At 35.8% G+C, this 25295-nt stretch overlaps 3 protein-coding genes across 4 annotated transcripts; all 3 read left to right on the top strand.

The window, feature by feature from the left end:
* The first annotated feature begins 24 nt into the window (after positions 1–24).
* tlr3 (toll-like receptor 3) lies at positions 25–8345 on the top strand. The gene is made up of 5 exons (XM_084092018.1): positions 25–231; positions 807–1287; positions 1470–1664; positions 5201–7050; positions 7296–8345. The coding sequence occupies exons 2-5, from the start codon at positions 847–849 to the stop codon at positions 7522–7524; spliced, it is 2715 nt and encodes a 904-aa protein (XP_083948144.1). The 5' UTR covers positions 25–231; positions 807–846; the 3' UTR covers positions 7525–8345.
* Positions 8346–9616: 1271 nt separating this feature from the next.
* Positions 9617–21093, top strand: LOC311076064 (cytochrome P450 4V2-like). Of its 2 annotated transcripts, none has more exons than XM_084103924.1 (11): positions 9617–9821; positions 15638–15750; positions 16348–16433; positions 16594–16784; positions 17603–17672; positions 18606–18732; positions 18825–18998; positions 19086–19188; positions 19312–19446; positions 20163–20342; positions 20428–21093. In XM_084103924.1, exons 1-11 carry the CDS (start codon positions 9641–9643, stop codon positions 20589–20591), a joined length of 1524 nt encoding a protein of 507 aa, XP_083960050.1. In that variant the 5' UTR covers positions 9617–9640; the 3' UTR covers positions 20592–21093. The 2 variants fall into 2 exon arrangements, with proteins under 2 accessions (XP_083960050.1, XP_083960049.1); XM_084103923.1 differs by lacking the exon at positions 9617–9821 and adding an exon at positions 14632–14884.
* A 1291-nt stretch (positions 21094–22384) lies between these two features.
* Positions 22385–24498, top strand: LOC311078049 (cytochrome P450 4V2-like). The gene is made up of 4 exons (XM_084106702.1): positions 22385–22534; positions 23138–23223; positions 23384–23574; positions 24399–24498. Exons 2-4 carry the CDS (start codon positions 23162–23164, stop codon positions 24470–24472), a joined length of 327 nt encoding a protein of 108 aa, XP_083962828.1. The 5' UTR covers positions 22385–22534; positions 23138–23161; the 3' UTR covers positions 24473–24498.
* The last annotated feature ends 797 nt before the right edge of the window (positions 24499–25295 follow it).

Genomic DNA, 25295 nt, shown 5'->3' with positions numbered 1-25295 from the left:
TCTGAATGATGCAATTTGATATCTAGGACACGTCTCTGTGAAAGGATCCGCCTCTCTTTGTTTCACTTCTTAAGAAACAGGAATTGTTCACTGTAGAAGGTTATTTTCCACATGCAAAGATTATATTTTACAAGTTATGCAAGATTACTGACTTGAGTTGCTTCACTCTTGAACCACTTAACCATGCAGATATTTGAGCTGAACGTGGGAAATTAGATCGTCACAATTCAAGTAAGTCCATGAAATGAACACACATGCTAAATTCAATTGCAGTACTTTGTTACAAAAATAATAAGTTTACGTGCAGCCTAATGTTAGCAGTTTTGGAAAGAGTCTAAACAATTATTTTGTTATAACTTTCCTGAGATGTAGAATGTTTCTTTAATATAGTTCAGAGTGGAGACCAGGGCTAGTTGTTACAAGTTTTTGCTCGCTCATCTCTCAGTGAAATACTTTTGTGAAATATAAATACTTTAAATACATAGTATTTCATAAGTATAACGCATGTATTTAAACAGTATTATATGCAATGTATGAATTACTTTCAGCAGCAAAATATTACTAATGAACTGTATAGGCCTATGTATATAATTACCAATGTGATAACCTGACCCAACCAGACAAGAAAGAAATACACTTATCCTGAGGTTTCAACTTCAGTTAAAATCTTGTGCCAACTTCCTCATGTTACACCTAGCCCTGGTCTCTTTTAGATCTTTTCGTAAGGTAGCAAGTTGTATTGTCTTTAGGAAAGCTTAAACTTTGTGTATAACATATTGTTGTCAACAATATTATGTTTATTGCAGTTTGACTTTGGGGAAAAAAGCCTATAAGGAAGGAAAATATATGGAACTGATGAAACTCATATTGTTGCCCCTGTTCTGCACTTGTTTCCATGCCCACTGTGCAGGCTCTGCATATCCACACAAGCCAACATGTAGTATTGAAAATGCCAAAGCAGACTGTAGTCATATGAATCTGGATGTAGTTCCAACCAACTTGCCCCAAAATATCACCACATTGGATGTGTCTCACAATAGATTAAAAAATCTATCTTCCTTGCTTTTGTACTCGAATCTGGTGAATGTAGATGCCAGCTACAACTCTTTAACTGCCATAGAAAAGGATCTATGTCTTTCTCTGCCACACCTGCAAATTCTGAATGTGCAACACAATGAAGTATATTTGATGAGCGAGAAAGACCTGAAAAACTGTTTTCATTTAACACAACTTGACTTGTCTGACAATCGTCTGAAGCTAAAAGGGGAACCCTTCTCTGTTCTAAAGGTATGTTTATGTACACACATTTTCCCACACAGGGAAAATATATGAAATACAATCAAAAGTTTGAGGTGTTTACTAAAACCAATTATTGATTTCATGCTATGGCCTCTTACTGGAAGAAACATTTTCCAGTCTGTTATGGTCTCATAGATAATACATTTCAATAACATTTCCTCCCTATTTAGAGTTTGACATGGTTGGATGTATCTCGAAACAAACTAAAATCTGCTAAACTGGGCATACAACCTCAGCTGCCAAATCTGGTGACCCTTGTTCTTTCTGGAAATGAATTTTCTGTACTGCAAAAGAATGACTTCTCATTCCTCAGTAATTCCTCTGGATTTCGGGTTCTGATACTCTCGTCTCGGTCTCTTAAAAAGGTAAGAGGAACAGAATGTGACACATGTTAGGTTACTTTCACTGCACATTAGAATCTGTATAAAAAACCTTTCAGTGTTTCAGACTCCACCGTACGTGTTTGCCACAAGTGTGTGTTTACTCGCATCTACCCTTATCTTTCTCGGAAAGCTAGGACCATATTATTGGTGCTCAGACAACTGGACTTTGCTGTGATGTTTTCATGATGAAATAATATTGAAAAACTTTTGAGTCTGATTATTTACACGACCTAAAAATCTCATGCTACCTTATGAAGTGTAGTATTACCAAGTGCTTGTGTAACATGAGAATTTGTTTTTCAATTTTTTCAAAGTTGATCTAATAAACCTAGAAAATGTGATTGTAACTGAGCTTCGTAACTCATGTATACACACTTATCAGACTAAAGTTTCTTCTAAAGACAGAGATGATGGTTAATCCTTCAAATATTAGATTATGCATTATCACAGATACTCGGACAGACAGATGAGACTGTTGCTTGACTATGCAAAAACCTGTTACTGTAACTATAACTATAACTGTGCATGTAAAAATCTAGGGCTACAAAAGCCGAGCACAAAAAATCGCTACACGATTAATCGAAATGAAAGCGCACGCGATTTGGCATAGGCTGCGATTATTTCTGCACAGCTTGTCAGTGCAGCACGGCTCCATGATCAGTCCACTCCAAATATGGAACACCAAATGGGTCACATTTCATGGTGTTTGCGCAGCAAAATCGCCGTCATTATCGGCCTTTTTCGACCCATCCAACAATGCTGTTTCTGACGCCGCAGGCCATCCATAGTACACCGTAATTTACGGGGCTTCCGTCTGACAAAGACAGTGTTAAAATTGGCGTTTTGTATAATATTATAATCAGTCCCTCCCTTTTCTTCAAAGTTCAGCCCATCTAATGAAGTAGGTGGAAAAGACCTATGTAGTAGAGTGTCGTTCTGAATGGAGATCCACCTTATGGGTCCTGTTTATCTAACGTTGCTACGACTAGTTTTTGGACTTTTATCGTGTCATATTTTTTATTTCCTCATTGGGCAAGTGTATCCCCCTTTTCACTTTATCATATACTTTGGATTTCCCCAAAAAATGAATCACCTTCAGGGCAGTAGACTGCGTGCACGGGTAGCAGTTTCGTTTTGCTCTTAGTGACAGGGGTTCGACTCCAAGGTCCGACTGTATTCTTTTCTCTTCGTTTTGTTTCTTTTGTACAGTGGTGCATTGCTGCCACATAGATATAATTTTTTCCACTCTATTATGTGGTAATAACGAGATGTTATGTCGTTTCTCTTAACAAAGAGATGTTAAAACAAAATATTTCACAAAAGTTCATTTGCATGTGCTTTAAAGCCTTGCCAGATAAAAATTTCATTCACATGCTGATGAGCTGTTCTAACCAGGGGCGGCTGGCCAATCGAGGGCGCTAGGGCTGGAGAAATCGCCCCAGAGAGGCGGGTCTGTGGAGCAGCTTAGCCAATTGCTGATTTAAGATATACATGTTTGACATAAACTGTAGCCAATCAGTGAGCTCAAATCTAGTCAGCTATGGGCGCTTCTGTTAGCGCCCCAAGCTGCGCACACCTGCCCGCGCTCATGCGTGCCTATCTCCATCATGCTAATGCCTTGTTTTGCTTTCCGTGATTAGTTTTTTAAACAACAGGGACAGATCCAACATGGACAGTTACCGAAGTGAGGGACCTGTCTGAGAAAGTAACTAAACTTTTTGAGTTAAATTTTTTTTTTAAATGGAAAGTTTGTGCAATTTGTTTGTTTTTGTGTAAATGCCTCAGCCTTGTAATATGGCATTAAATAATTACTTTCACAGAGCACTGGTATCATGCAGTTTGTGTTAAATTGTGTTTGGGTGGTTAATACTAATAATTATTTTGTTTGTAATATTATTATTATTCGTTTTACAAAGATGTAAAGGCAGTGGTTCTCAAACTGGGTTTGTGGTGGTTCTCAAACCGTGAGGTGACAGAAGGTGGTGCGGGAACAAAATGCTGAATTTTGCCGTTCCTTTAACGTTAATACTACCTCATCTTAAAATAAGATTTAAACTGAGCATGCATTTCTCTCAGGTTAAATGCTGTAAATACATGACATACGATCAAATTACCTCATCTTTTGCGTCAAAACTTTCTGCATTTAAGCAGCGTGTATAGGCTGGTCTCGTACAGACTGCTGCCTCGGCAAATCGCGCTATACTGCCGTTCTCGACAATGTACGTTACCTTTGTAAAAGTAGGGATTTGAGTCAGCACTTACTAGCATGAAGAACAAATATAGACACAGGCTGTGCATGGAGATCGATATAATTCAAACTCTCTTCGATACAAACATACCCTGTGTGATTTCCTGGTTCTAACATGCGCTTTTCTGAGCGCGTACACCCCCAAAGCTCACAGGAACTAACAGCCTGTCAAACAGTGCCTGTTTACTGGACTAAGTTATCTTTAGAGTCTCATTGCGCTAATACTGTCAAATACACACAAGGTTTACATAAACAGAGTTGGTTATGTCTAAAGTGAAAGCAAACATTTGAGAGAAAATCTGGTGCGCGTGTTATATGCGTGTATATTATATGCGTCGCATGCCGGTCTTAAAGTGACAGTAGCCTAATGGTAAACATGCTGCTGCTTGTCCTTAAAGGGATAGTTCACCAAAAAAATTTAATTGTCATTGTTTACTCACTCTAATGTTGTTCTGAACCTGTATTAATTTCTTTCTTGTGCTGAACACAAAAGAAGATATTTTGAAGAATGTGGGTAACCAAATAGTTGCTGGTCCCCATTGACTTCCATAGGAGAAAAAACAATACACTGGGGACCAGCAACTGTTTGGTTACCCACATTCTTCAAAATAACTTTTATTTTCAACAGAAGAAAGGAACTTATTTGGGTTTAAAACAACTTGAGTGAGTAAATTATGACAATTTTCATTTTTGGGGGAAACTAATTCTTAATGTTAATAAAACAACAAAAGACAAAGAGAAAATCACTCACTGACTGAGAACTTTAATAGTAGCTTTAATAAGAATCAATGTATAATTTATACAGTGAAGTCTAGTGTTTTAATTTCATATTTGTTCATTTAACACTTTCTTCAATGCTACTGCTAAATACACCTACTGTATCTGAAAAAATAAAGCACTTTTTATTTAATTTGTATATTAAGTGTTGTCTTTTGTTGGACAAGAGGTTCATAGATGCGCTCTCATGTTTGGAATGACGCGTGTTGCTTTTTCAAATGCACGTTATAAGTGACTCAAACTCACAGTGCTTTCAGATGGAGCAGCATTTACTACTGATCACAGAGCCGTCCGTCACTGACAAGCTGCGCAACAAATAATCGCAGATAAGCCAAATCGGTTCAAACACAATTTCATGTTAATTGCGATTAATTGTGCAGCCTTATTTTTTTCAATGTCATGCTAAAAAGTGTAGTTTCTTGAACCTGGTTTGGCTCTACCATTCTCACTCCAACAAACTTTGTCTTCTTTTTCAATTGTTTTGTCAACTCAGGTCGAGAAAGGCTGTTTCCAGGCTATTGCTAGAATATCTGACTTGGTTCTGGATGACAGCAGACTCAGCTCTCAGTTGATCACCAATCTTTGCGAAGAACTTGCTGGCACAGCCTTGCAAAACCTTTCCCTTAAGAACACTCTCCAGGTGACACTTTCAAACATGACTTTTCAAGGTCTAGACAAGACTAACATCACAGTGCTTGACCTCAGCTACAACACAATGTCAAAGATTGCTGATGGTGCATTTCAGTGGTTTCCCCGACTGGAATCTTTATCCCTGGAGCATAACTCCCTTAGACACCTAACTAAGGACACCTTCAGTGGACTGGGAAACCTAAGGCAGCTTAACCTGCAGAAAGCACTGATTAAGAGTCATACATCATCCTTACCAATTATTGAAGACTTCTCATTCCACCATTTAGTCCAGTTGGAACATCTGTATATGGGAAATACTGCATTCCGAGAGATAACGGAGCACATCTTCTCTGGACTTCTGCACCTGAAGACACTGGATTTAAGTTGGAGCATCACAGGGTTGAAGACAGTCACAAACAAAACCTTTGCTTCTCTGCAAGAATCTCCTCTCCTTGAGACTCTTAATCTTACAGCCATGGGTATAAACAAGTTGGGGCCTGGTGCCTTCTCAATTTTTGGCAACCTTACTACACTCCTACTTGGCCGAAACTTCATTAATCAGCAGTTGAAAGGGGATGAGTTTGAGGGCCTAACTAGCATTAAAGAGATTGACATGTCTATAAACCAGCAAAGTATTTCCCTTACCAATGCATCATTCATCCACGTCCCTACGTTGAGGATTCTAAAGCTAGGTCGTGCCCTAAAAGGGACCCTAGATATGGAACAATCTCCATTCAAGCCACTAGTCAACCTCACAGTTCTAGATCTCAGTAATAACAATATTGCAAACATAAATGCTGGCATGCTGACAGGGCTGTATCATCTGAAAGTGCTGAAAATGCAGCACAACAACTTGGCTAGGTTGTGGAAGACAGCCAACCCTGGTGGTCCAGTGTTTTTCCTCAAGGATGCCACAAATCTGACTCTTCTGGATCTGGATTACAATGGCCTAGATGAGATTCCACTTGATGCTTTGCATGGCTTCTCTGAATTACACGAGCTAAGTCTCCGTGGGAATCTCTTGAATCAGCTGCGTGCCTCTGTTTTTGATGACCTACAGTCTTTAAAGTATTTGCACCTTCAAAAGAACCTTATAACATCCGTCCAACGTGCCACATTTGGCGTGCCGCTGTCCAACCTGACAGAACTTTCCATGGACCGCAACCCCTTTGACTGCACCTGCGAGAGCATCCTGTGGTTCTCCGAGTGGCTAAACTCCACCAATGCAAGCGTTCCTGGATTTCCTCAAAGTTACATCTGCAACACCCCAAATGCCTACTTTAACCGCTCCGTCATGAACTTTGACCCATTGTCCTGCAAGGATATGACACCTTTTAAGGCACTGTACATTTTGAGTAGCACAGGGGTCTTAATGTTGTTATTTACAGCTTTCCTGGTGCACTTCCAAGGATGGAGAATCCAGTTCTTTTGGAGCATAATGGTAAACCGTATGCTGGGGTCGCTGAAGGATGAAAGCGTTGCTGAAGGTAGATATGTGTATGATGCTTATATCATTCACACTGCTAAGGACAGACCATGGGTGGAACGAAGCTTGCTCCCCCTAGAGGACGAAAAATTTAATTTTTTCCTTGAAGACAGAGATGCAATACCTGGCTTTTCTCAACTTGACACCATTATTGATAACATGGGACAGTCCAGGAAGATAATTTTTGTTATCACAGAAATGCTTTTAAAGGATCCATGGTGTAGGCAGTAAGTACAATTACTCAATCTATAGATAGAAAAAGGCATACCTACAATAATATTTTGTCACCATTAATTAAATACAAACCACTGACCATTTTCGGTTCTTTAAGGTATAGATTCAGATCCTGAAAAAAACACCTCACATATTCACCAAACACAAGCTTACTTTTCAGCAAGTTATTGAATGCACAGGTATTTCAGCTAATTCAAAAGTTCAGAAGTATTTACACTTTCTCCTCCTTTCTTTGCAGATTCAAAGCACATCATGCACTTCATCAGGTAATGGAGGATAATCGTGACTCCTTGATTCTGATTTTCTTGCAAGATGTAACTGATTACAATCTGAACCGCTCTCTGCATCTTCGTCGTGGCATGTTGAAACCTTGCTGTGTTCTCAACTGGCCGTTACACAGGGAACGTATCCCAGCTTTCCATCAGAAACTTCGTTCTGCATTAGCCTCTACCAACAGGCTTAACTAGAAATTATTTTTCCATAATGTCTATTTTGTGCCAGGTCCAGGTCCTTATTTGAATTCTCAGTTTCATCACTTTCATATTTCTTAACACATTTACAGTTGAAAAGAATTTGCAGGTCAGATAATATTGAGTGATGGTTCCTTCCAAAGCCAGCAGACCGTGCCACCTAGCAGAAATTACATCAAATGGCTTTGCAAGGAAGCTACCAAATGTGACCTGTCAAATTATTTAAATCACACAAATAAATTTATTGTGATTAGAAGTTTCACTACCTTTTTATCCTCTTTAGTAACCTCAATACCATAATCCATTTACAACTCCAAACTAGATACTTGCAATAAGGCCCAATATGTCTAAGGTGCTATTTCCTTATGCCCAAAGAGATCAGTTTACGCAAACTTGCATTTGTGAACATAAAAATGTAATTAAATCTGTCCATTTGCTGGCCACTTACATCAGATCCAAATAGAAAATGTAAAAATATGTATTTAGCAATCACTTTCAATGATCCGTTGAGTATTTTTTTTTATTAATATATTATTTTTTCCCCTCAGTTTCTCAATAGTTTTTAGTCAAACAAAATACAGCAGAGCAGGATATGTTTTTGTAGATTGAGTAGCTTTGGGATGTTGCCTCAGGTACTGATTATTTGATTGTTTCAACCTGAGAAGGAGTAATAGTAAAAAACTGATGATAAATGTTGAACTTTGTTTGTATTTTAAATCAATGTTAATGCTAAACAATGTAAATACCAATGATGTCACTAAGAAAGCAGCTCATGTTTGAGTATTTTCGAATGCTAACTAATTGCTTTTTGTTTTTGGTACAATGCAGCCACCTAGTGTTCATTTCTTTACTCCACAGAATGTTTCTTTGTAGATTTTTATTTTTGCCATTTGACATATCATATATATCTATCTATATACATACATAGGCCTACATGTGTGATGTGTATATATATATATATATATATATATATATATATATATATATATATATATATATATATATATATACACATCACACATGTCAATGTCAAATGGCAAAAATAAAAATCTACAAAGAAACATTATGTGGAGTATATATATAATATACCATGGTCTGTCTTAATACTCGATTCCGATTGGATGGATGGTGTGCAATAAAACCGTTTAATGCACAAGTAGTCTTCCAAGTCAGACACTTATTATCAATGCTGCTCCATGACTTTTAGTTATAAAATAGCTTCGCTACTGATTTGCAATAATAATGAATTCAAATAAATTATATAATTAATTAATTCAAATAAATGTAATCTTACGCACTATTTTATCTCTGTCTGATTCAAAGCAGGCAGAATGCTAGATCTAACGAGCTGTAACTGACGAAAATAACCATCAGTTTACCCTTCCGGTCAAATATTTAAATATAAACAATTTTTTTTTAAAGTCGCGGGGCAGCGTTGGTAAGTTTCTGTGCTCCTGTTTCTGTGTATTTTCAGCGCGATCTCAAATATCTCTGTGTGCGAGTGACGTATGCATGTTGCCTATGTGCGCTTCAATGAAAACAGCGCATTAATATAGAATGGTGATTAAAGAGACCTGGAACTACCTGTGCATTACGGTTTGATTGCACACCTTCCAGCCAATCAGAATCGAGTATTCAGACAGCCCTGTGTGTGTGTGTGTGTGTGTGTGTGTGTGTGTGTGCATATATACACACACATATATATATATATATATATATATACATATATATATATATATATATATATATATATATATATATATATATATACATATATATATATATATATATATATATATATATATATATATACACATATATATATATATATATATATATATATATATATATATATATATATATATATACATATACATATATATATAGAAAGAGAGAGGGAGAGAGGGGTCTTTGTCATTTCTATTCCATGTTAAATAAATAAAGATTGTGGTCATATGCTTGTGCAGAATAAACAAGGAGAGTCATTTTGTTTATTTGAAAACCTAAGCACGTCCCATGTCTTTAGGGGGATGTAGCCTACAACATTTTCAAGTAGTCATTTAGACGATGAGCTCTGGAAAAGCACTGCACGAACATCTTACAAAACATCAAAATGCATGAACTGTTAAACGGATTTCTAATTTTTGTCTTACTTCTACTTGTTTTGACTTTCACAACATATCAGTTTTTTAAAGATTACTTCCACAAATGGAGAGAACTAAAACCTGTCCCCGGGATTAGTCCAACTTACCCTTTCCTAGGCAACGCGCTCAATTTTAATTCTAACAGAAGAGGTAAGTGCCAAATTAGGTTCAATACGATTATTAGGCTACCGTTACAGGATATAATATAAAACATAATATAAAATAAAGTAAGATATAATAATTTAGCTACTTTATGCCACCTTTTTAAATTGAGGCATTTAAAAATAATTAGGCTATTCTATTTATGATTAACGTGTGCATGATCTATAAGTAGCTTACAGTATCTAACTACGTTAAACTTAACACTAATAATAAAGACAGCAATAAAACATTTAAAACGATAACCTGCCCTCGAATGAGCTTCAGTGTTTTGTCTGTCCCTGACGACCCAACAAGACTTTCACGCGCTCAATGCCTCCCTCTCCCGCGGAGCTGAATAACTGCAACTCTGATCACCGTATCCTGGCAACCTAGACATTTCTTTTGTCATGCTTTAATGACGGAGGAAACTTGTAGCCAAACTTCACGTTATGCTTTGCACGCAGGCAGATAAACAAACTAGCATAGCAATTAGAACATTTCAATGCAATATTCGCATTCTTAAATCCAGACGCCCTTAATTAGAGCCACAACTTTCACCAATGTAAAAATTCCACAATTGTGTCTCAACACGAAATTTATGTTAAAATTGTAATCGTAAAACTGCTGTCCGCTGCCATAATTTAAGTAACCTGTGATTTTTTTGCCGTCTCCTCCTCTCTTTTCTATGGGGTTAGAATTGTTGCATTATTCCAAATAAATAAATGAAGATCCACAAATAAATGTAATGAGTTTCACAAAAATTAATAGAATTCACAAATAAATTGAGATTTGCAAATAAAAACTATATTTACTTACAAATTTTACTAACAATACTTACAAATGTTTTATGTCACAAACACAACTCTGAGGCTCATGAGATTGGTACAGTAAAAGATGTTTAAATTTGGATTTTGTTAGACTATTTTTATTGATGCTTTTTCGGTTGCACTTTATTTTACAGTATGTGCACTTACTTGTACTTACAGTGTAGCCTGCTTACCTGGTAAAGTAGGCCTAACTACGTGGTTAATGTTAGGTTTAGGGGTAGGTTCAGAGTTAGTACCTAGTTATACTATTCCCAGTTATTGTGATTACTATAAGTACATAGTATGTACATGGGGAACAGGACTGTGAAATAACGTGCTACATGCTTTTCTGTTCTATCTTGAATAATATGACGCTTCCATAACCCCTTGTTCCCATAACAGAAATGTTAAGCGTTGTTTCTCAGGCATTTTCAAAGGCTCATAAAATATAATACTGGCTTGGCTTGATACACAGTCTAATGGTTTAATAAAATCCAAATTTTAAACATCTTTTGCTGTACCAATTTTATGGGCCTTATGCTTCCTATTTGAGCAAATGCAGATTAATGAGCAAAGTTATGCTGCATTCACGCCATGTCGTAATTACCTTAATCTAAAGATGACAACATGTGACATTATATTCTGAGCTGTTCACAATAGAAACTTATTTTCATATAAGTGCATATGGCTGTTATCTGATTGGCTTAAGTAGATGGTGGGTGGATTCCATTATTTGTGGATTTGTCTGCACGTCTTGACCAGGGGGGCAATGTTTCATAAAAAAACTGAAGCTTCCCTGGGCGCCGCCATTGATTAGCAGACCCTCACCTGCTGTTAGCATCCCATTGACTCCCATTCATTTTGGCGTCACTTTGACAGCAAATAACTTTACATCTGAGGCGTTTAAAGACTCCATTTGTCCATTATTTATTTCTAAAGAAACACGAAAATATATAAAAGGCTCCATTACCTTGTATCTTACGTTATGGCCCTGTAGAAGCAGTTTTTGTAAAAATAGGCTAACGATTGCGTCATAACCATGCAACTCTCTGTCGCACAGTAAAGAAATTACCGTATGGACAGGAGGAGAAGCTCGCGGGCAATCGGGGGGACGTGGAGGTAAAACGATAAAATAATTAATCAGAAGGATTAGCAAAAGTTTCTCCTGCTCCTAGCTCATGGACAGCTCCTACTCACACTCTCCGTCTCTGCAAGTTTCGGAAGGGAATGATTTCTCTTGGCACAGCTACAGTACTAGAAGACAGATGGGTTGCTCACGTCACATCTACGTCGTCAAGCTCAGTTTGAGTCTGCTCAGCCATCAGGAAGTGATTGCTTCTAATTGACTTCACTTTTCTCCATTGAATCCAATGGGGTTCGCTGTGTCCATTTCTTTTACTGTCTATGGTCTTGACGCTAGAAGTATTTCAAAATCCACAATTGCGTGCGGGGATCTACAAATGCACAGAAAGCGATTCACAAATGAATGCCAGGCAGAGTTGTGTTTGTGTCATGAAACATGTAAATACTGTTTTTATTTGGAAATCTCTTTTTATTTATTTGTGAATTTTATTAATTTTGTTAAACTCTTTACATTTATTTGTGAATCTCAATCTATTTATCTGGAATAATGCAACAATTCTAACCCCTTAGAACACAATCTTTATCTTAATCTATGAGCTCAGTATGAAAACTTAAAGTCAATTGTCTACCTTTTTACCATGCAGTAACGATCAAGAAAAAGCATGTGCACAGTTTTGTGATTACCTAATCATTATTGCTGTTCATTTCGCCTTCATTTTAAAAAGGTATGCCTAGAAACCAGAAATATTTGCAGACACCAGAACAGGCTAACTTGGAAGTCATGCAAATTCAGTGGCATGGGCAGACTATTGCTGAATGCACACCATGTCGTAATTACCGTAAATAAAGCTCCATATGCTTACGAATTGCTCTCGCTGTATTTTGATGACATACACTGATTGGTCTGCACGGTCTTCTACTTCAAGTCAAAACTAACACTAAAATCTGCACTGGTCAGGTGCCTCAGTGGCCACGTAATACAAAATGTAGGCTACCTCTCAGAAAATTATGAGTTAACACTTTGTAATTACAAGTTCTGCAAGCACGTGAAGACTTTTTACAGTTCAGAATCATACGGTAATGGCGTGAATGCACTTTTCTGTAAGCGAATTTTACTCCAGGATATATTGTAGCCTACAATGTCTTTGCAATGATCCAAAAGCATTGTATAATGTATTAAAGGAACAATATGTAAGATATGGTTCTCTTTAATTTTCAAACATTTTTACATGCGATGGGTGTGTTCTTGGTTTTATTAGTTTACTCTGTTAGTGCGATTGCTCTATTAGTGCGGCTCACTTGAATGCATGACAGCTGCCATGGTGCACACCAAACAAGTGGCCTGAGACTCTTGAAAAGGTGGGTCTCGGCTCGCTTACAAACAAACTCTGGTGCGGTTCAACTGAAATATGAACTTAACACAGACCAAAGGCATCTAAACAAACCAAAAAACAAGACTTGATGTCACACAAATGCGACCACGAAGGACAGCATTCTGTTTTTTCTTGTGATAGGAGCTACGTTGCCCATTAGTTTGGTACAGACAATAGAGTTCGGTCTCCTAGCAGCAGATCTTCGTTTGTGTGTAACGGAGGAATTCCTGGCATTGTTTTGACACTTTTACACATTTTATAAGCTCTTTGTGAGTTCTCAGCTGGTAAAAATACCATTATACTGAATGTTTGCACATACAATGAGTGCATTTAGCCCAGCACACAGTATTGTTTTGGATGTTCTGTAAGTTCCGTCAAAAAAAAAAAAAAAAGATTTTTTTTTTGTATCTTTAGGTTTGGTGTTAAAAATGACAGTGTGAACGCTAAACAAATCAGGAATGATTTATTTTTTTGTTTTGGTCTGGACCAAAAGAACTAACCCAGATAGCACATGTACATCTTCAAGATGTCTTGTACAGACTCAGAGCACACTGTCTGGAAAGCATATGCTGTGTACAAAAATCTGATAAATGGCTTTAAAAAGACAGTATAACATACATTCTAAATCATAAGCATCTTAAAGAAATTTTGAATTTTGAAAAAAAAAAAAAAACACGCACTCATATCAAATAGACGTCTTTGCGATGTACATGTGCTATCTGGAAAGATAATTGATCAGATAGCACTATAGCTCTAAGATGTCCGCTAAAGGGCTCTTAATTTGGAAAAAATCTGTTGTGTATAAACATCTGATCAGCATCTTTGAAAAAGCAGATTTACATACATTCTAAATCATAAACATCTTAAAGACATTTTCTAAATGTCTATTTGACATCTGACAGGAAAAGTCTTAGAGACATATTGCGGGTCTGCGTGATGTAGCCTAAAAAAGGACCAGGTGTGAAAACACATTTAAGGATGTGTTCACACTTGTTGATAGCACGTAGGCTACACTACGTGCTATCAACAAGTGTGAACACATCCTTAAATGTGTTTTTACACTTGGTCCTTTTTTAGGGGTCTTTTTGCTCGATATGCCGAGCACTCCAAACGATCTAGACTGAACCAACCCGAGAGCATCCTGGGATGTGGTCCGAGTACATTTAGCTAAAACGTAGGCTACATTGTGAACACAAATCGCTCTGGGCTCACTTGATTTAAAATTCGTGATTTGCAATTTATTTTGGTCATCAGATGCCTCTGTAATCAGTTAAGCCATTCATCATGGCTGATTCTTCTGGCAGATCTCTATACAAATGATTATTTTGGGACACTTTGACATTCACTCTAACCGCTTCTATGCTTCAAACATCGTATTGTAGTCTATAGTCCTTCCAAAAATTCCCATTGGGACTTTCCCAACATAAACACACCAAACTTAATTTTGTAATTTCAAAGTACATTTTGATTTTGAACAGTTCTGCAATTCTTTAGTTATTTCAGTGGGTTGTACCAGCGCTTGTGGAATTATTGTCAGGATGATCCAAAGTCCAGTAAATTCACTGGAGAGCTTATAGAGACACAGACGACTCGCCGGCCGTGCGTCTCACTGTCAAGATGGTCGTGTTTGTCGGTGTGTATACCTTTGGGTTCGTGGCCGCGGCAGTATGCGTTATACTCTTGACACATATCACTTACCAGCTGCTGAAAAACTACCTGCACAACTGGAAAGAGCTGAAGCCCATCCCGAGCATTGGAAACACATATCCATTCATTGGGAACGCGCTGCAGTTTAAATCAAACGGGGGAGGTAAGAGGAGCTTTATATCGGTCCAATAAAATAAAATAAAATACAATAAAAATACAAATATAATTTATACATGAAAATATTTTAAACTAAATTATATAAGGATGATAACAATCAAATGGGTAATTGATATGACATGTCAAGTAATGAGGCTACTAATGCACTGTAATATGCTATAATTCCTAATTTCCTAATATGTGTACTTATTATCAATGCAGGTTTATGACATATTAATTGAAAGACTTGAGTATTGTATTTAAAAAATCAACTTCATTCGCTTTCAGTTCTGGCAGGTCATGCGTTTGTAGCAAATGAATCAGCCACATTTTCCCAATTCAAAAATATTTCTGATGAGAAATTACAAATGAAATCTTTTATTTTCTCAAAATGTTTTTCTTGATATTATTTGCTTGTTCTTAAATCTGATTCTCATAAAAGGGAAAATTAAAAACACCTAAAAACACCTAAAATGTACAGTTTCCCTTACCATATTTTAAGCCTGGGACTAGGCGTCACATTTTTACTCTAGAGTAAATATTTTGCATAAGCGATTGAGCAATAATTTTACTTACAAACCTTAGTTGAAATATATAGTTATAGTTGTGTCACCTTACCAATGTGACTACTACCCCTAGTCTCTATTAAATTTAACATAAAAAGTCCATGTCCATGTTACTGTCAACAACGCCAATTGCACTTGATTTAAAGTAACCCTTCAAATGCATTAAAATAAAAAAGTTGAAAACTTTCTTTCAGATTTCTTTTGTCAGTTGGTTGGCTACACAAATGAATTCCGGAATTCTCCTCTGTTTAAATTATGGATTGGACCTATCCCATTTCTCATCTTATACCATGCTGAGACTATCGAGGTACTGTTTTGTCCACTTGCATGTACAGAAAGACTCACCTGTAATGATCAGGGTCTCTGGCCTAATCAGTATATTTCACAATATGAGCGAATGTTTGAAGATGAAGATAACCTTGGCTTGTGAACTTTTCTGACGGAAAGTAGATAACTATAACTAAAAAGATAATATATGTATGCTATCTGTATAAAGAAATACATAGGAGGTTTAAGATTAGAAGAGAACATTCAAAGATAATTTTCAGTGGAGTATTAAAGTCCAATGTGATAAAAAAAAAAAAAAGTGCAAATTTCACTGTGTTCAAAAGACACAAATCAGCAACAGGATGCCTCACACTTGTGAAAAAAGACAAGACTGTGAAACTGTGCTATGACGCAGTCTTTAGGAAACCTAATTGTCAAATAAAAAGATTCAAAATGTTGCTTAATTTTATATTGCTGACAAAATGTTTCCATTGCAGACAAATCATAAATACTCAATGTATCATATAACCCTAGTGGTAACACTCATGTGAAATTCAATTTATTACAAAGACAGTTTTACAAGTCCTCCCTTCTCTGTTTTATATGTTGCTCTTGGCAAATTCTACCACTTATACAGACACTGCTGAACAACCCTGTTCACATGGACAAGGCCTACGCTTACAAATTTCTGCATCCCTGGCTGGGAACAGGACTACTCACCAGGTAAACTGTTTACTAACTTACTCTTACTAAAAGAGTAAAGATATTAGTACTATCCCTTTACAAATAATTATCAAATTATCCATAAAGTAGATGTGAATAATATCCACACTGATATAAAGGATATCTGTCTTAAATACCCTTCTATTTTCCTTTCTATTAGTACTGGGGATAAGTGGAGACGCAGACGTAAGATGCTAACTCCAACATTTCATTTCTCTATACTAACTGAGTTCCTTGAGGTGATGAATGAGCAGGCGGAGGTGCTCATAGAGAAACTGGAGAAGCAAGCTGGAAAAGGGCCTTTCAACTGCTTTAACCACATCACTCTCTGCGCCCTTGACATCATCTGTGGTTTGTGTGATTTTCTGAGTACACTTGAACCTTGACCTGTTAACTGTCACCCCTCTTTTTGAGCATAGATCTGAACTTAAATTGTTATAATTCATGGTTTGTCTATTTTTAAAGAAGGCACTCAACAGATCAATGCAGAAATGAAAGCACTTCAAGTTTAAGTTTACTGTAAAACAAATTTAGCTACTAAACTAAACATTTTTCATTTTATACAATGAATATATATATATATATATATATGAAGAGTTCAGATGCAAAAGCCTCAAAGTGCCATCTGAAATTTTCTTCTAGAATGATCATTTTGATCAAGCTTGTATATTTAAGTTCAGTAATTTCACTTAAATGACAATTAATAGGTAATTTTCATTGCTATATATATATATATAATTTGGACTCTAAAATAGCTAGAAAATCAAAGCCGTTTCTAACCAAGTTGTGTTCCAAATTGGTAGCTCATAACACAAAAATTGAGCCTGCTAAAAGCTTATAAATTATAGTTTTCATGGTAATGCAATGTCCAATTTCAAGTCATGAATTTCAAGTAAGGTTTCGATTGATATTTATGATGATTAATCAAATGGCAATAAAAAAGGGCATCAAGTGTCACGCTACCAGGACACTGACTGTTAACAGGCTAGGTACTGATAGTCTAATCAATAATGTATGCAGGGTATAGATAATTTGTACATTTTGGACTGATGTTAAAGGTACACGGTTTTGTGTGTTAATGGTGGTTTTAGTTTTTAGTGTTGATGACAATAGAAAGTACTTTGAGGATGTGGTGCAAGTGTCAAAAACAGATCTTGTTTGCATTTCAGAGACTGCTATGGGGAAGAAGATCTATGCACAGAGCAACTATGACTCTGAGTATGTGCGCAGTGTGTACAAGTAAGAGTTGTTTTTTTTTACATTAGTGTTAATATGGCAGGGATATCTAGGGTGGATATTAGACAGATTGGACTGTGCATCTGAGTACAAATCAATGCTGGTTTGTAACTGTGCAAATGACTGTGTGTATTTATCTGGGTTGGCGAGTTAGCTTTTATTCCTCGTCATGTTTGTTTGAATAGGGTAAAGGCCATGCAATGACTGTGTCTTTATCAAATGTGACCTGGACCACAAAACCAGTCATAAGTCGCACGGGTATATTTGTGGCAAATAGGGTCAAAATTATCGATTTTTCTTTTATGCCAAAAATCATTAGGATATTAAGTAAAGATCATGATCCATGAAGATATTTCATAAATTTGAATGCAGCAAAATCGTCAACAGAAATGGACAACTTTAAAGGCGATTTTCTCAATATTTAGATTTGTTTGCACCCTCAGATTCCAGATTTTCAAATAGTTGTATCTCGGCTAAATATTGTCCTATCCTAACAAACCATAAATCAATGAAAAGCTTAATTAACAATTGTTTTGTGGTCCAGGGTCACAAATAGTCTGGAGTTGTATAGTCAGTGCTCTGAGAGTTTCAAAATACTTAAAATAATTCTAGCTTGAATTATTAAAGAACATAATTTTAAAAAACATTATATATAGCATGCTATTCTAAACAGTCCATGGACCCTTTTCACATTTCAGATATAACTATATTGAGTAATAAATATTGAGAGATTGATTATGTTGGTCAGAAGAGAGAATGATGTGATATTTGCCATCACTTTACAATTCACTATTAATGTACTGCCAAGGTAATTTAACACAAAGTTTACCGCGATAAATGTATATTAATTAACAGAAATTAAAATATGAAAAAAGGTTATGGGTTTGCGATGTTGATAATTGTGGAAACAAGTCCCTTTTTTTCTCTTTGGTGTAGAATGAGTGACATCATCACTAGGCGCCAGAGGATGCCCTGGTACTGGCCTGATTTTGTGTATAACTATTTTGGCGAAGGCAGAGAACACAACCGTAGTCTGAAGATCCTTCACTCCTTCACAGAGAGTGTGAGTGTCTATGTGTTATCCGTCCAAATTCATTCTAGCCAAGGCTGCATTCTGATCACCTGTGGTTTTTTTTTTTTTTTTTTCTGACACAGGTGATTTATGAAAGGGCAGAGTACATCACCTACATTGAGTCCGACAGCGAATCAGATCAGGGGATGAAGAAAAGACGGGCTTTCTTGGACATGCTGTTGAAAACAACAGATGAGGATGGGAAAAAGTTAACTCACAAAGATATCCAGGAGGAAGTGGACACCTTTATGTTTGAGGCAGGAACTGTTACAATAACTTCATGTTAGAGTGCTGTTATATCCTGATGGCTTTATTCCAATTAGTATTTTTGCAACATTTTGCAGGGTCATGACACTACAGCAGCTGCCATGAACTGGGCCATACACTTGTTAGGTTCCCATCCTGAAATCCAAAGAAAGGCCCAACAAGAACTATTTGAGGTTTTTGGTGTGTTAAGCCCACTTGTGGTTCATAATATGCAGTTAAACACCTAGTATAGTTGAAACATAGTTGTGAGGTAAAAGAATCTGAAAATATTGAAATAATTTTTGCAATGTGTGTGTGTGTCAGGCGAGTCTGAGAGACCTGTAAACACAGAGGATCTGAAGAAACTGCGTTATCTGGAGTGTGTGATTAAGGAGTCTCTGCGTCTCTTCCCCTCTGTTCCATTTTTTGCCCGAACCATCTGCGAGGATACACAGATAAGTGAGTTCCTTTTATTAGTCTTCCCTTCTCACATATTCATTCATTCCTTAAGTCATGCATGCATTGAGTAATGAGGAATTTCGTTGATTTACACCTTTTAGTATCTTTTTGTGTCCATTTTGCTCTGTCTATTCATCAGTTAATAAAATAAATTCAGCATGAAACGGACGTTGCGATAGTCTTTTTTTCTCTATTGTGACATATCAGAGTGAAATGGCTTCTCAAACAAGACAAAATGTAGTGCAGGACTTGATTTTGTCCATCTGGAATTGACTGGATTGTTGTGGTTTGCTATTGCTGTGATCTCATGTGAGACAGGTGACAGGTTGTCCCACACTAGCGCCAGTAAATACGTCAGAAAAGAGATGTAATTGCAAGAAGTAGACAAAAGTTATTTTGATTAAAGATTATGAGGGCATTATCTTTTTCTTTCCACTGAAGCTACATTAATGCCATCATAATTATATTGTCATTATTTATATATATATATATATATAAGGACTAGCTAACCAAGAGATTGTCATTATTTAAATATATATATATATATATATATATATATATATATATATATATATATATATATATATATATATATATATATATATTTAAATAATGACAATCTCCTGGTTAGCTAGTCCTTCCTATTATGAGAAACTATAAGGATGGACATCTGACATGATATTTGTGTGTGTGTGTGTGTGATATGCCTTCTGTAGATGGCTATAAAGTCCCTAAAGGAACAAATGCCATCATCATAACTTATGCCCTTCACCGTGACCCACGCTTCTTCCCTGAGCCTGAAGAGTTCCGTCCTGAGCGCTTTCTGCCAGAGAATTGCGTTGGTCGACATCCTTATGCCTTCCTTCCTTTCTCTGCCGGTCTTCGCAACTGCATCGGTGAGACCTACACACAAACATCATACTTTTCATTGATTTATTATTCCAGCTCCCAACATTTTTTTTTATGTTTCTGTGTATTCAGGTCAGCGGTTTGCTATAATGGAGGAGAAGGTTATTCTGGCTTATATTCTGCGCTACTTCAACATAGTGGCATGTCAGAAGAGGGAAGAACTACGGCCACTGGGTGAACTTGTGCTGCGACCAGAGCAAGGCATCTGGATCACATTGGAGCGCAGAAAACGCTAGAACACAAATAGCTAACAGTGTCATTAGAGTTCGTTTGAAATGGCAAAAAATGTAGAGCGTATGATTCAAACCTAAATGTGACCATAAAACCCAACCCCTTGACCTACCTATTACTGTTCTATACATTTTTGTATAAGATTTTGCCATCTTGTGCAAATCATTGTCAGAAGAGTGTGTTAACACAATTACAACATGTTGATTTTCAGCAGTGAAACTGTTCTGTAACTGAAAGTACTACAAAATGATTTAGGGATTTACAAAATGTACTATATACTGTATAATTTGTGTAATTTAAAAGAGTTTTACAAAAACAACAATGACAATGAGTAAAATTCTAACTTAATCTATACTTAATCCATACTCATATTAACTCTAGTTAACATGGGATTAATGTTAGCAGATCTTTTTTGAGTCTTCTCTTTCTGCTTGTAATAACTAAAGATGTAGAAATATTTTGAGAACTAATTATTAAAAAAAAATACTATTAAATCTATTAAAACATCTTTAGTGTCTCTTTTTCATTTTAAGCTTTGAGTTCTCTTGCTAAATTTGGATGGTTTAGCCTTTTGCACTTATAGCTGTAAGGAACATCAACACACAAATAATTACTCAAACACGCAGCATATGCCACATGCACCATAAGGATAAAGAATGTTAGATTGCACATGTATAAATGAATGCTCATACCTCTTTCTATAGGTCAGCATGAAAAAGTCTACAATTATGGGACAGCTTCAGAATAAATGATGGAGACAGTAATGACTGGTGTTGAAAAAGATAAATGGTTTTATAAAAGTCATTAGGGACAGACAAGAGTCTGGGAATTAACGTCACTCAGCGCTGTCTTCAATTAATGAATAATTATTCAGTGTTCAAAAATGAATTACTGTCTAAAAAAAGCACTGGATGGTGGTTTGTGAAATCATTTAATAACTCACATCAACATGTGGATTTCCAGAGGTATTGATGTTTAGCATGGCTTCTGCTGCTTGATTCCTTCAAAGGATAGTTCACCCAAAAATTATAATTCTGTCATCATTTACTCACCTTCGTGTAGTTCCAAACCCATAAGACTTTTGTTCATCTTCGGAACACAAATGAAGATATTTTGGTTCCACCTTACAATAAGGTCTCATTTGTCAGTTAATGTATTAACATGAACTAACAATGAGCAATACATTTGTTACATTATTTTTTAATCTTTGTTAATCTTAGTTAATAAAAATACTGTCTTTCATTGTTCATGTCAGTTCACAGTTAATTAACTAATGTTAAAATTTACAACTTTAGATTTTTTAAATAATGTGTTATTAAATGTTATGTATTAAAAGTATTATGCACTAAAATGTATTAAAATTAAAATGCTGTAGAAGTATCATTCATTCTTATATATTCATATATGCATGTTAACTAAAGTAGTTAACTAATGTTAACTAATGAAACCTTATTTTAAAGTGTTACCGATATTTTTAATAAAATCTGAGTCTGATGTACTCTCCATAGACAGCTACGCAACTACCATTTTGATGCTTCAAAAAGTTCATAAAGAGATTATAAAACTAATCCATATGAATTGAGTGGTTTAGTTCAAATTATTCGATTTTCATGATCGCTTTATATGATGAACAGATTGAATTTAGGCTTTTATTCACATATAAACATTGATCAGCGAACAGAAGCTCAGCTGAACCTGCTTGACTTGCGAGAACTAACCTCATTGGTTCCTTCAGAAGCTCAAACATGCTGCGTAACATGAGAATGAACCTTATTGGTTCATTAAAGTAACCCTTCAAATGCATTAAAATAAAAAAGTTGAAAACTTTCTTTCAGATTTCTTTTGTCAGTTGGTTGGCTACACAAATGAATTCCGGAATTCTCCTCTGTTTAAATTATGGATTGGACCTATCCCATTTCTCATCTTATACCATGCTGAGACTATCGAGGTACTGTTTTGTCCACTTGCATGTACAGAAAGACTCACCTGTAATGATCAGGGTCTCTGGCCTAATCAGTATATTTCACAATATGAGCGAATGTTTGAAGATGAAGATACCTTGGCTTGTGAACTTTTCTGACGGCACAAAAAAGTTGATAACTATAACTAAAAAGATAATATATGTATGCTATCTGTATAAAGAAATACATAGGAGGTTTAAGATTAGAAGAGAATATTCAAAGATAATTTTCAGTGGAGTATTAAAGTCCAATGTGATAAAAAAAAAAAAAAAGTGCAAATTTCACTGTGTACAAAAGACACAAATCAGCAACAGGATGCCTCACACTTGTGAAAAAAGACAAGACTGTGAAACTGTGCTATGACGCAGTCTTTAGGAAACCTAATTGTCAAATAAAAAGATTCAAAATGTTGCTTAATTTTATATTGCTGACAAAATGTTTCCATTGCAGACAAATCATAAATACTCAATGTATCATATAACCCTAGTGGTAACACTCATGTGAAATTCAATTTATTACAAAGACAGTTTTACAAGTCCTCACTTCTCTGTTTTATATGTTGCTCTTGGCAAATTCTACCACTTATACAGACACTGCTGAACAACCCTGTTCACATGGACAAGGCCTACGCTTACAAATTTCTGCATCCCTGGCTGGGAACAGGACTACTCACCAGGTAAACTGTTTACTAACTTACTCTTACTAAAAGAGTAAAGATATTAGTACTATCCCTTTACAAATAATTATCAAATTATCCATAAAGTAGATGTGAATAATATCCACACTGATATAAAGGATATCTGTCTTAAATACCCTTCTATTTTCCTTTCTATTAGTACTGGGGATAAGTGGAGACGCAGACGTAAGATGCTAACTCCAACATTTCATTTCTCTATACTAACTGAGTTCCTTGAGGTGATGAATGAGCAGGCGGAGGTGCTCATAGAGAAACTGGAGAAGCAAGCTGGAAAAGGGCCTTTCAACTGCTTTAACCACATCACTCTCTGCGCCCTTGACATCATCTGTGGTTTGTGTGATTTTCTGAGTACACTTGAACCTTGACCTGTTAACTGTCACCCCTCTTTTTGAGCATAGATCTGAACTTAAATTGTTATAATTCATGGTTTGTCTATTTTTAAAGAAGGCACTCAACAGATCAATGCAGAAATGAAAGCACTTCAAGTTTAAGTTTACTGTAAAACAAATTTAGCTACTAAACTAAACATTTTTCATTTTATACAATGAATATATATATATATATATGAAGAGTTCAGATGCAAAAGCCTCAAAGTGCCATCTGAAATTTTCTTCTAGAATGATCATTTTGATCAAGCTTGTATATTTAAGTTCAGTAATTTCACTTAAATGACAATTAATAGGTAATTTTCATTGCTATATATATATATATATATATATATAATTTGGACTCTAAAATAGCTAGAAAATCAAAGCCGTTTCTAACCAAGTTGTGTTCCAAATTGGTAGCTGAGAACACAAAAATTGAGCCTGCTAAAAGGTTATAAATTATAGTTTTCATGGTAATGCAATGTCCAATTTCAAGTCATGAATTTCAAGTAAGGTTTCGATTGATATTTATGATGATTAATCAAATGGCAATAAAAAAGGGCATCAAGTGTCACGCTACCAGGACACTGACTGTTAACAGGCTAGGTACTGATAGTCTAATCAATAATGTATGCAGGGTATAGATAATTTGTACATTTTGGACTGATGTTAAAGGTACACGGTTTTGTGTGTTAATGGTGGTTTTAGTTTTTAGTGTTGATGACAATAGAAAGTACTTTGAGGATGTGGTGCAAGTGTCAAAAACAGATCTTGTTTGCATTTCAGAGACTGCTATGGGGAAGAAGATCTATGCACAGAGCAACTATGACTCTGAGTATGTGCGCAGTGTGTACAAGTAAGAGTTGTTTTTTTTACATTAGTGTTAATATGGCAGGGATATCTAGGGTGGATATTAGACAGATTGGACTGTGCATCTGAGTACAAATCAATGCTGGTTTGTAACTGTGCAAATGACTGTGTGTATTTATCTGGGTTAGCGAGTTAGCTTTTATTCCTCGTCATGTTTGTTTGAATAGGGTAAAGGCCATGCAATGACTGTCTTTATCAAATGTGACCCTGGACCACAAAACCAGTCATAAGTCGCACGGGTATATTTGTGGCAAATAGGGTCAAAATTAACAATTTTTCTTTTATGCCAAAAATCATTAGGATATTAAGTAAAGATCATGATCCATGAAGATATTTCATAAATTTGAATGCAGCAAAATCGTCAACAGAAATGGACAACTTTAAAGGCGATTTTCTCAATATTTAGATTTGTTTGCACCCTCAGATTCCAGATTTTCAAATAGTTGTATCTCGGCTAAATATTGTCCTATCCTAACAAACCATAAATCAATGAAAAGCTTAATTAACAATTAACAATTTTTTAAAAATTGTTTTGTGGTCCAGGGTCACAAATAGTCTGGAGTTGTATAGTCAGTGCTCTGAGAGTTTCAAAATACTTAAAATAATTCTAGCTTGAATTATTAAAGAACATAATTTTAAAAAACATTATATATAGCATGCTATTCTAAACAGTCCATGGACCCTTTTCACATTTCAGATATAACTATATTGAGTAAAAAATATTGAGAGATTGATTATGTTGGTCAGAAGAGAGAATGATGTGATATTTGCCATCACTTTACAATTCACTATTAATGTACTGCCAAGGTAATT

Source organism: Abramis brama (assembly GCF_963993115.1).
Source record: "Abramis brama genome assembly, chromosome: 2".
Classification (NCBI taxonomy): domain Eukaryota; kingdom Metazoa; phylum Chordata; class Actinopteri; order Cypriniformes; family Leuciscidae; genus Abramis; species Abramis brama.
The sequence above is the reverse complement of the archived record's forward strand: the minus strand, read 5'-3'. Positions and strand labels throughout refer to the sequence as shown.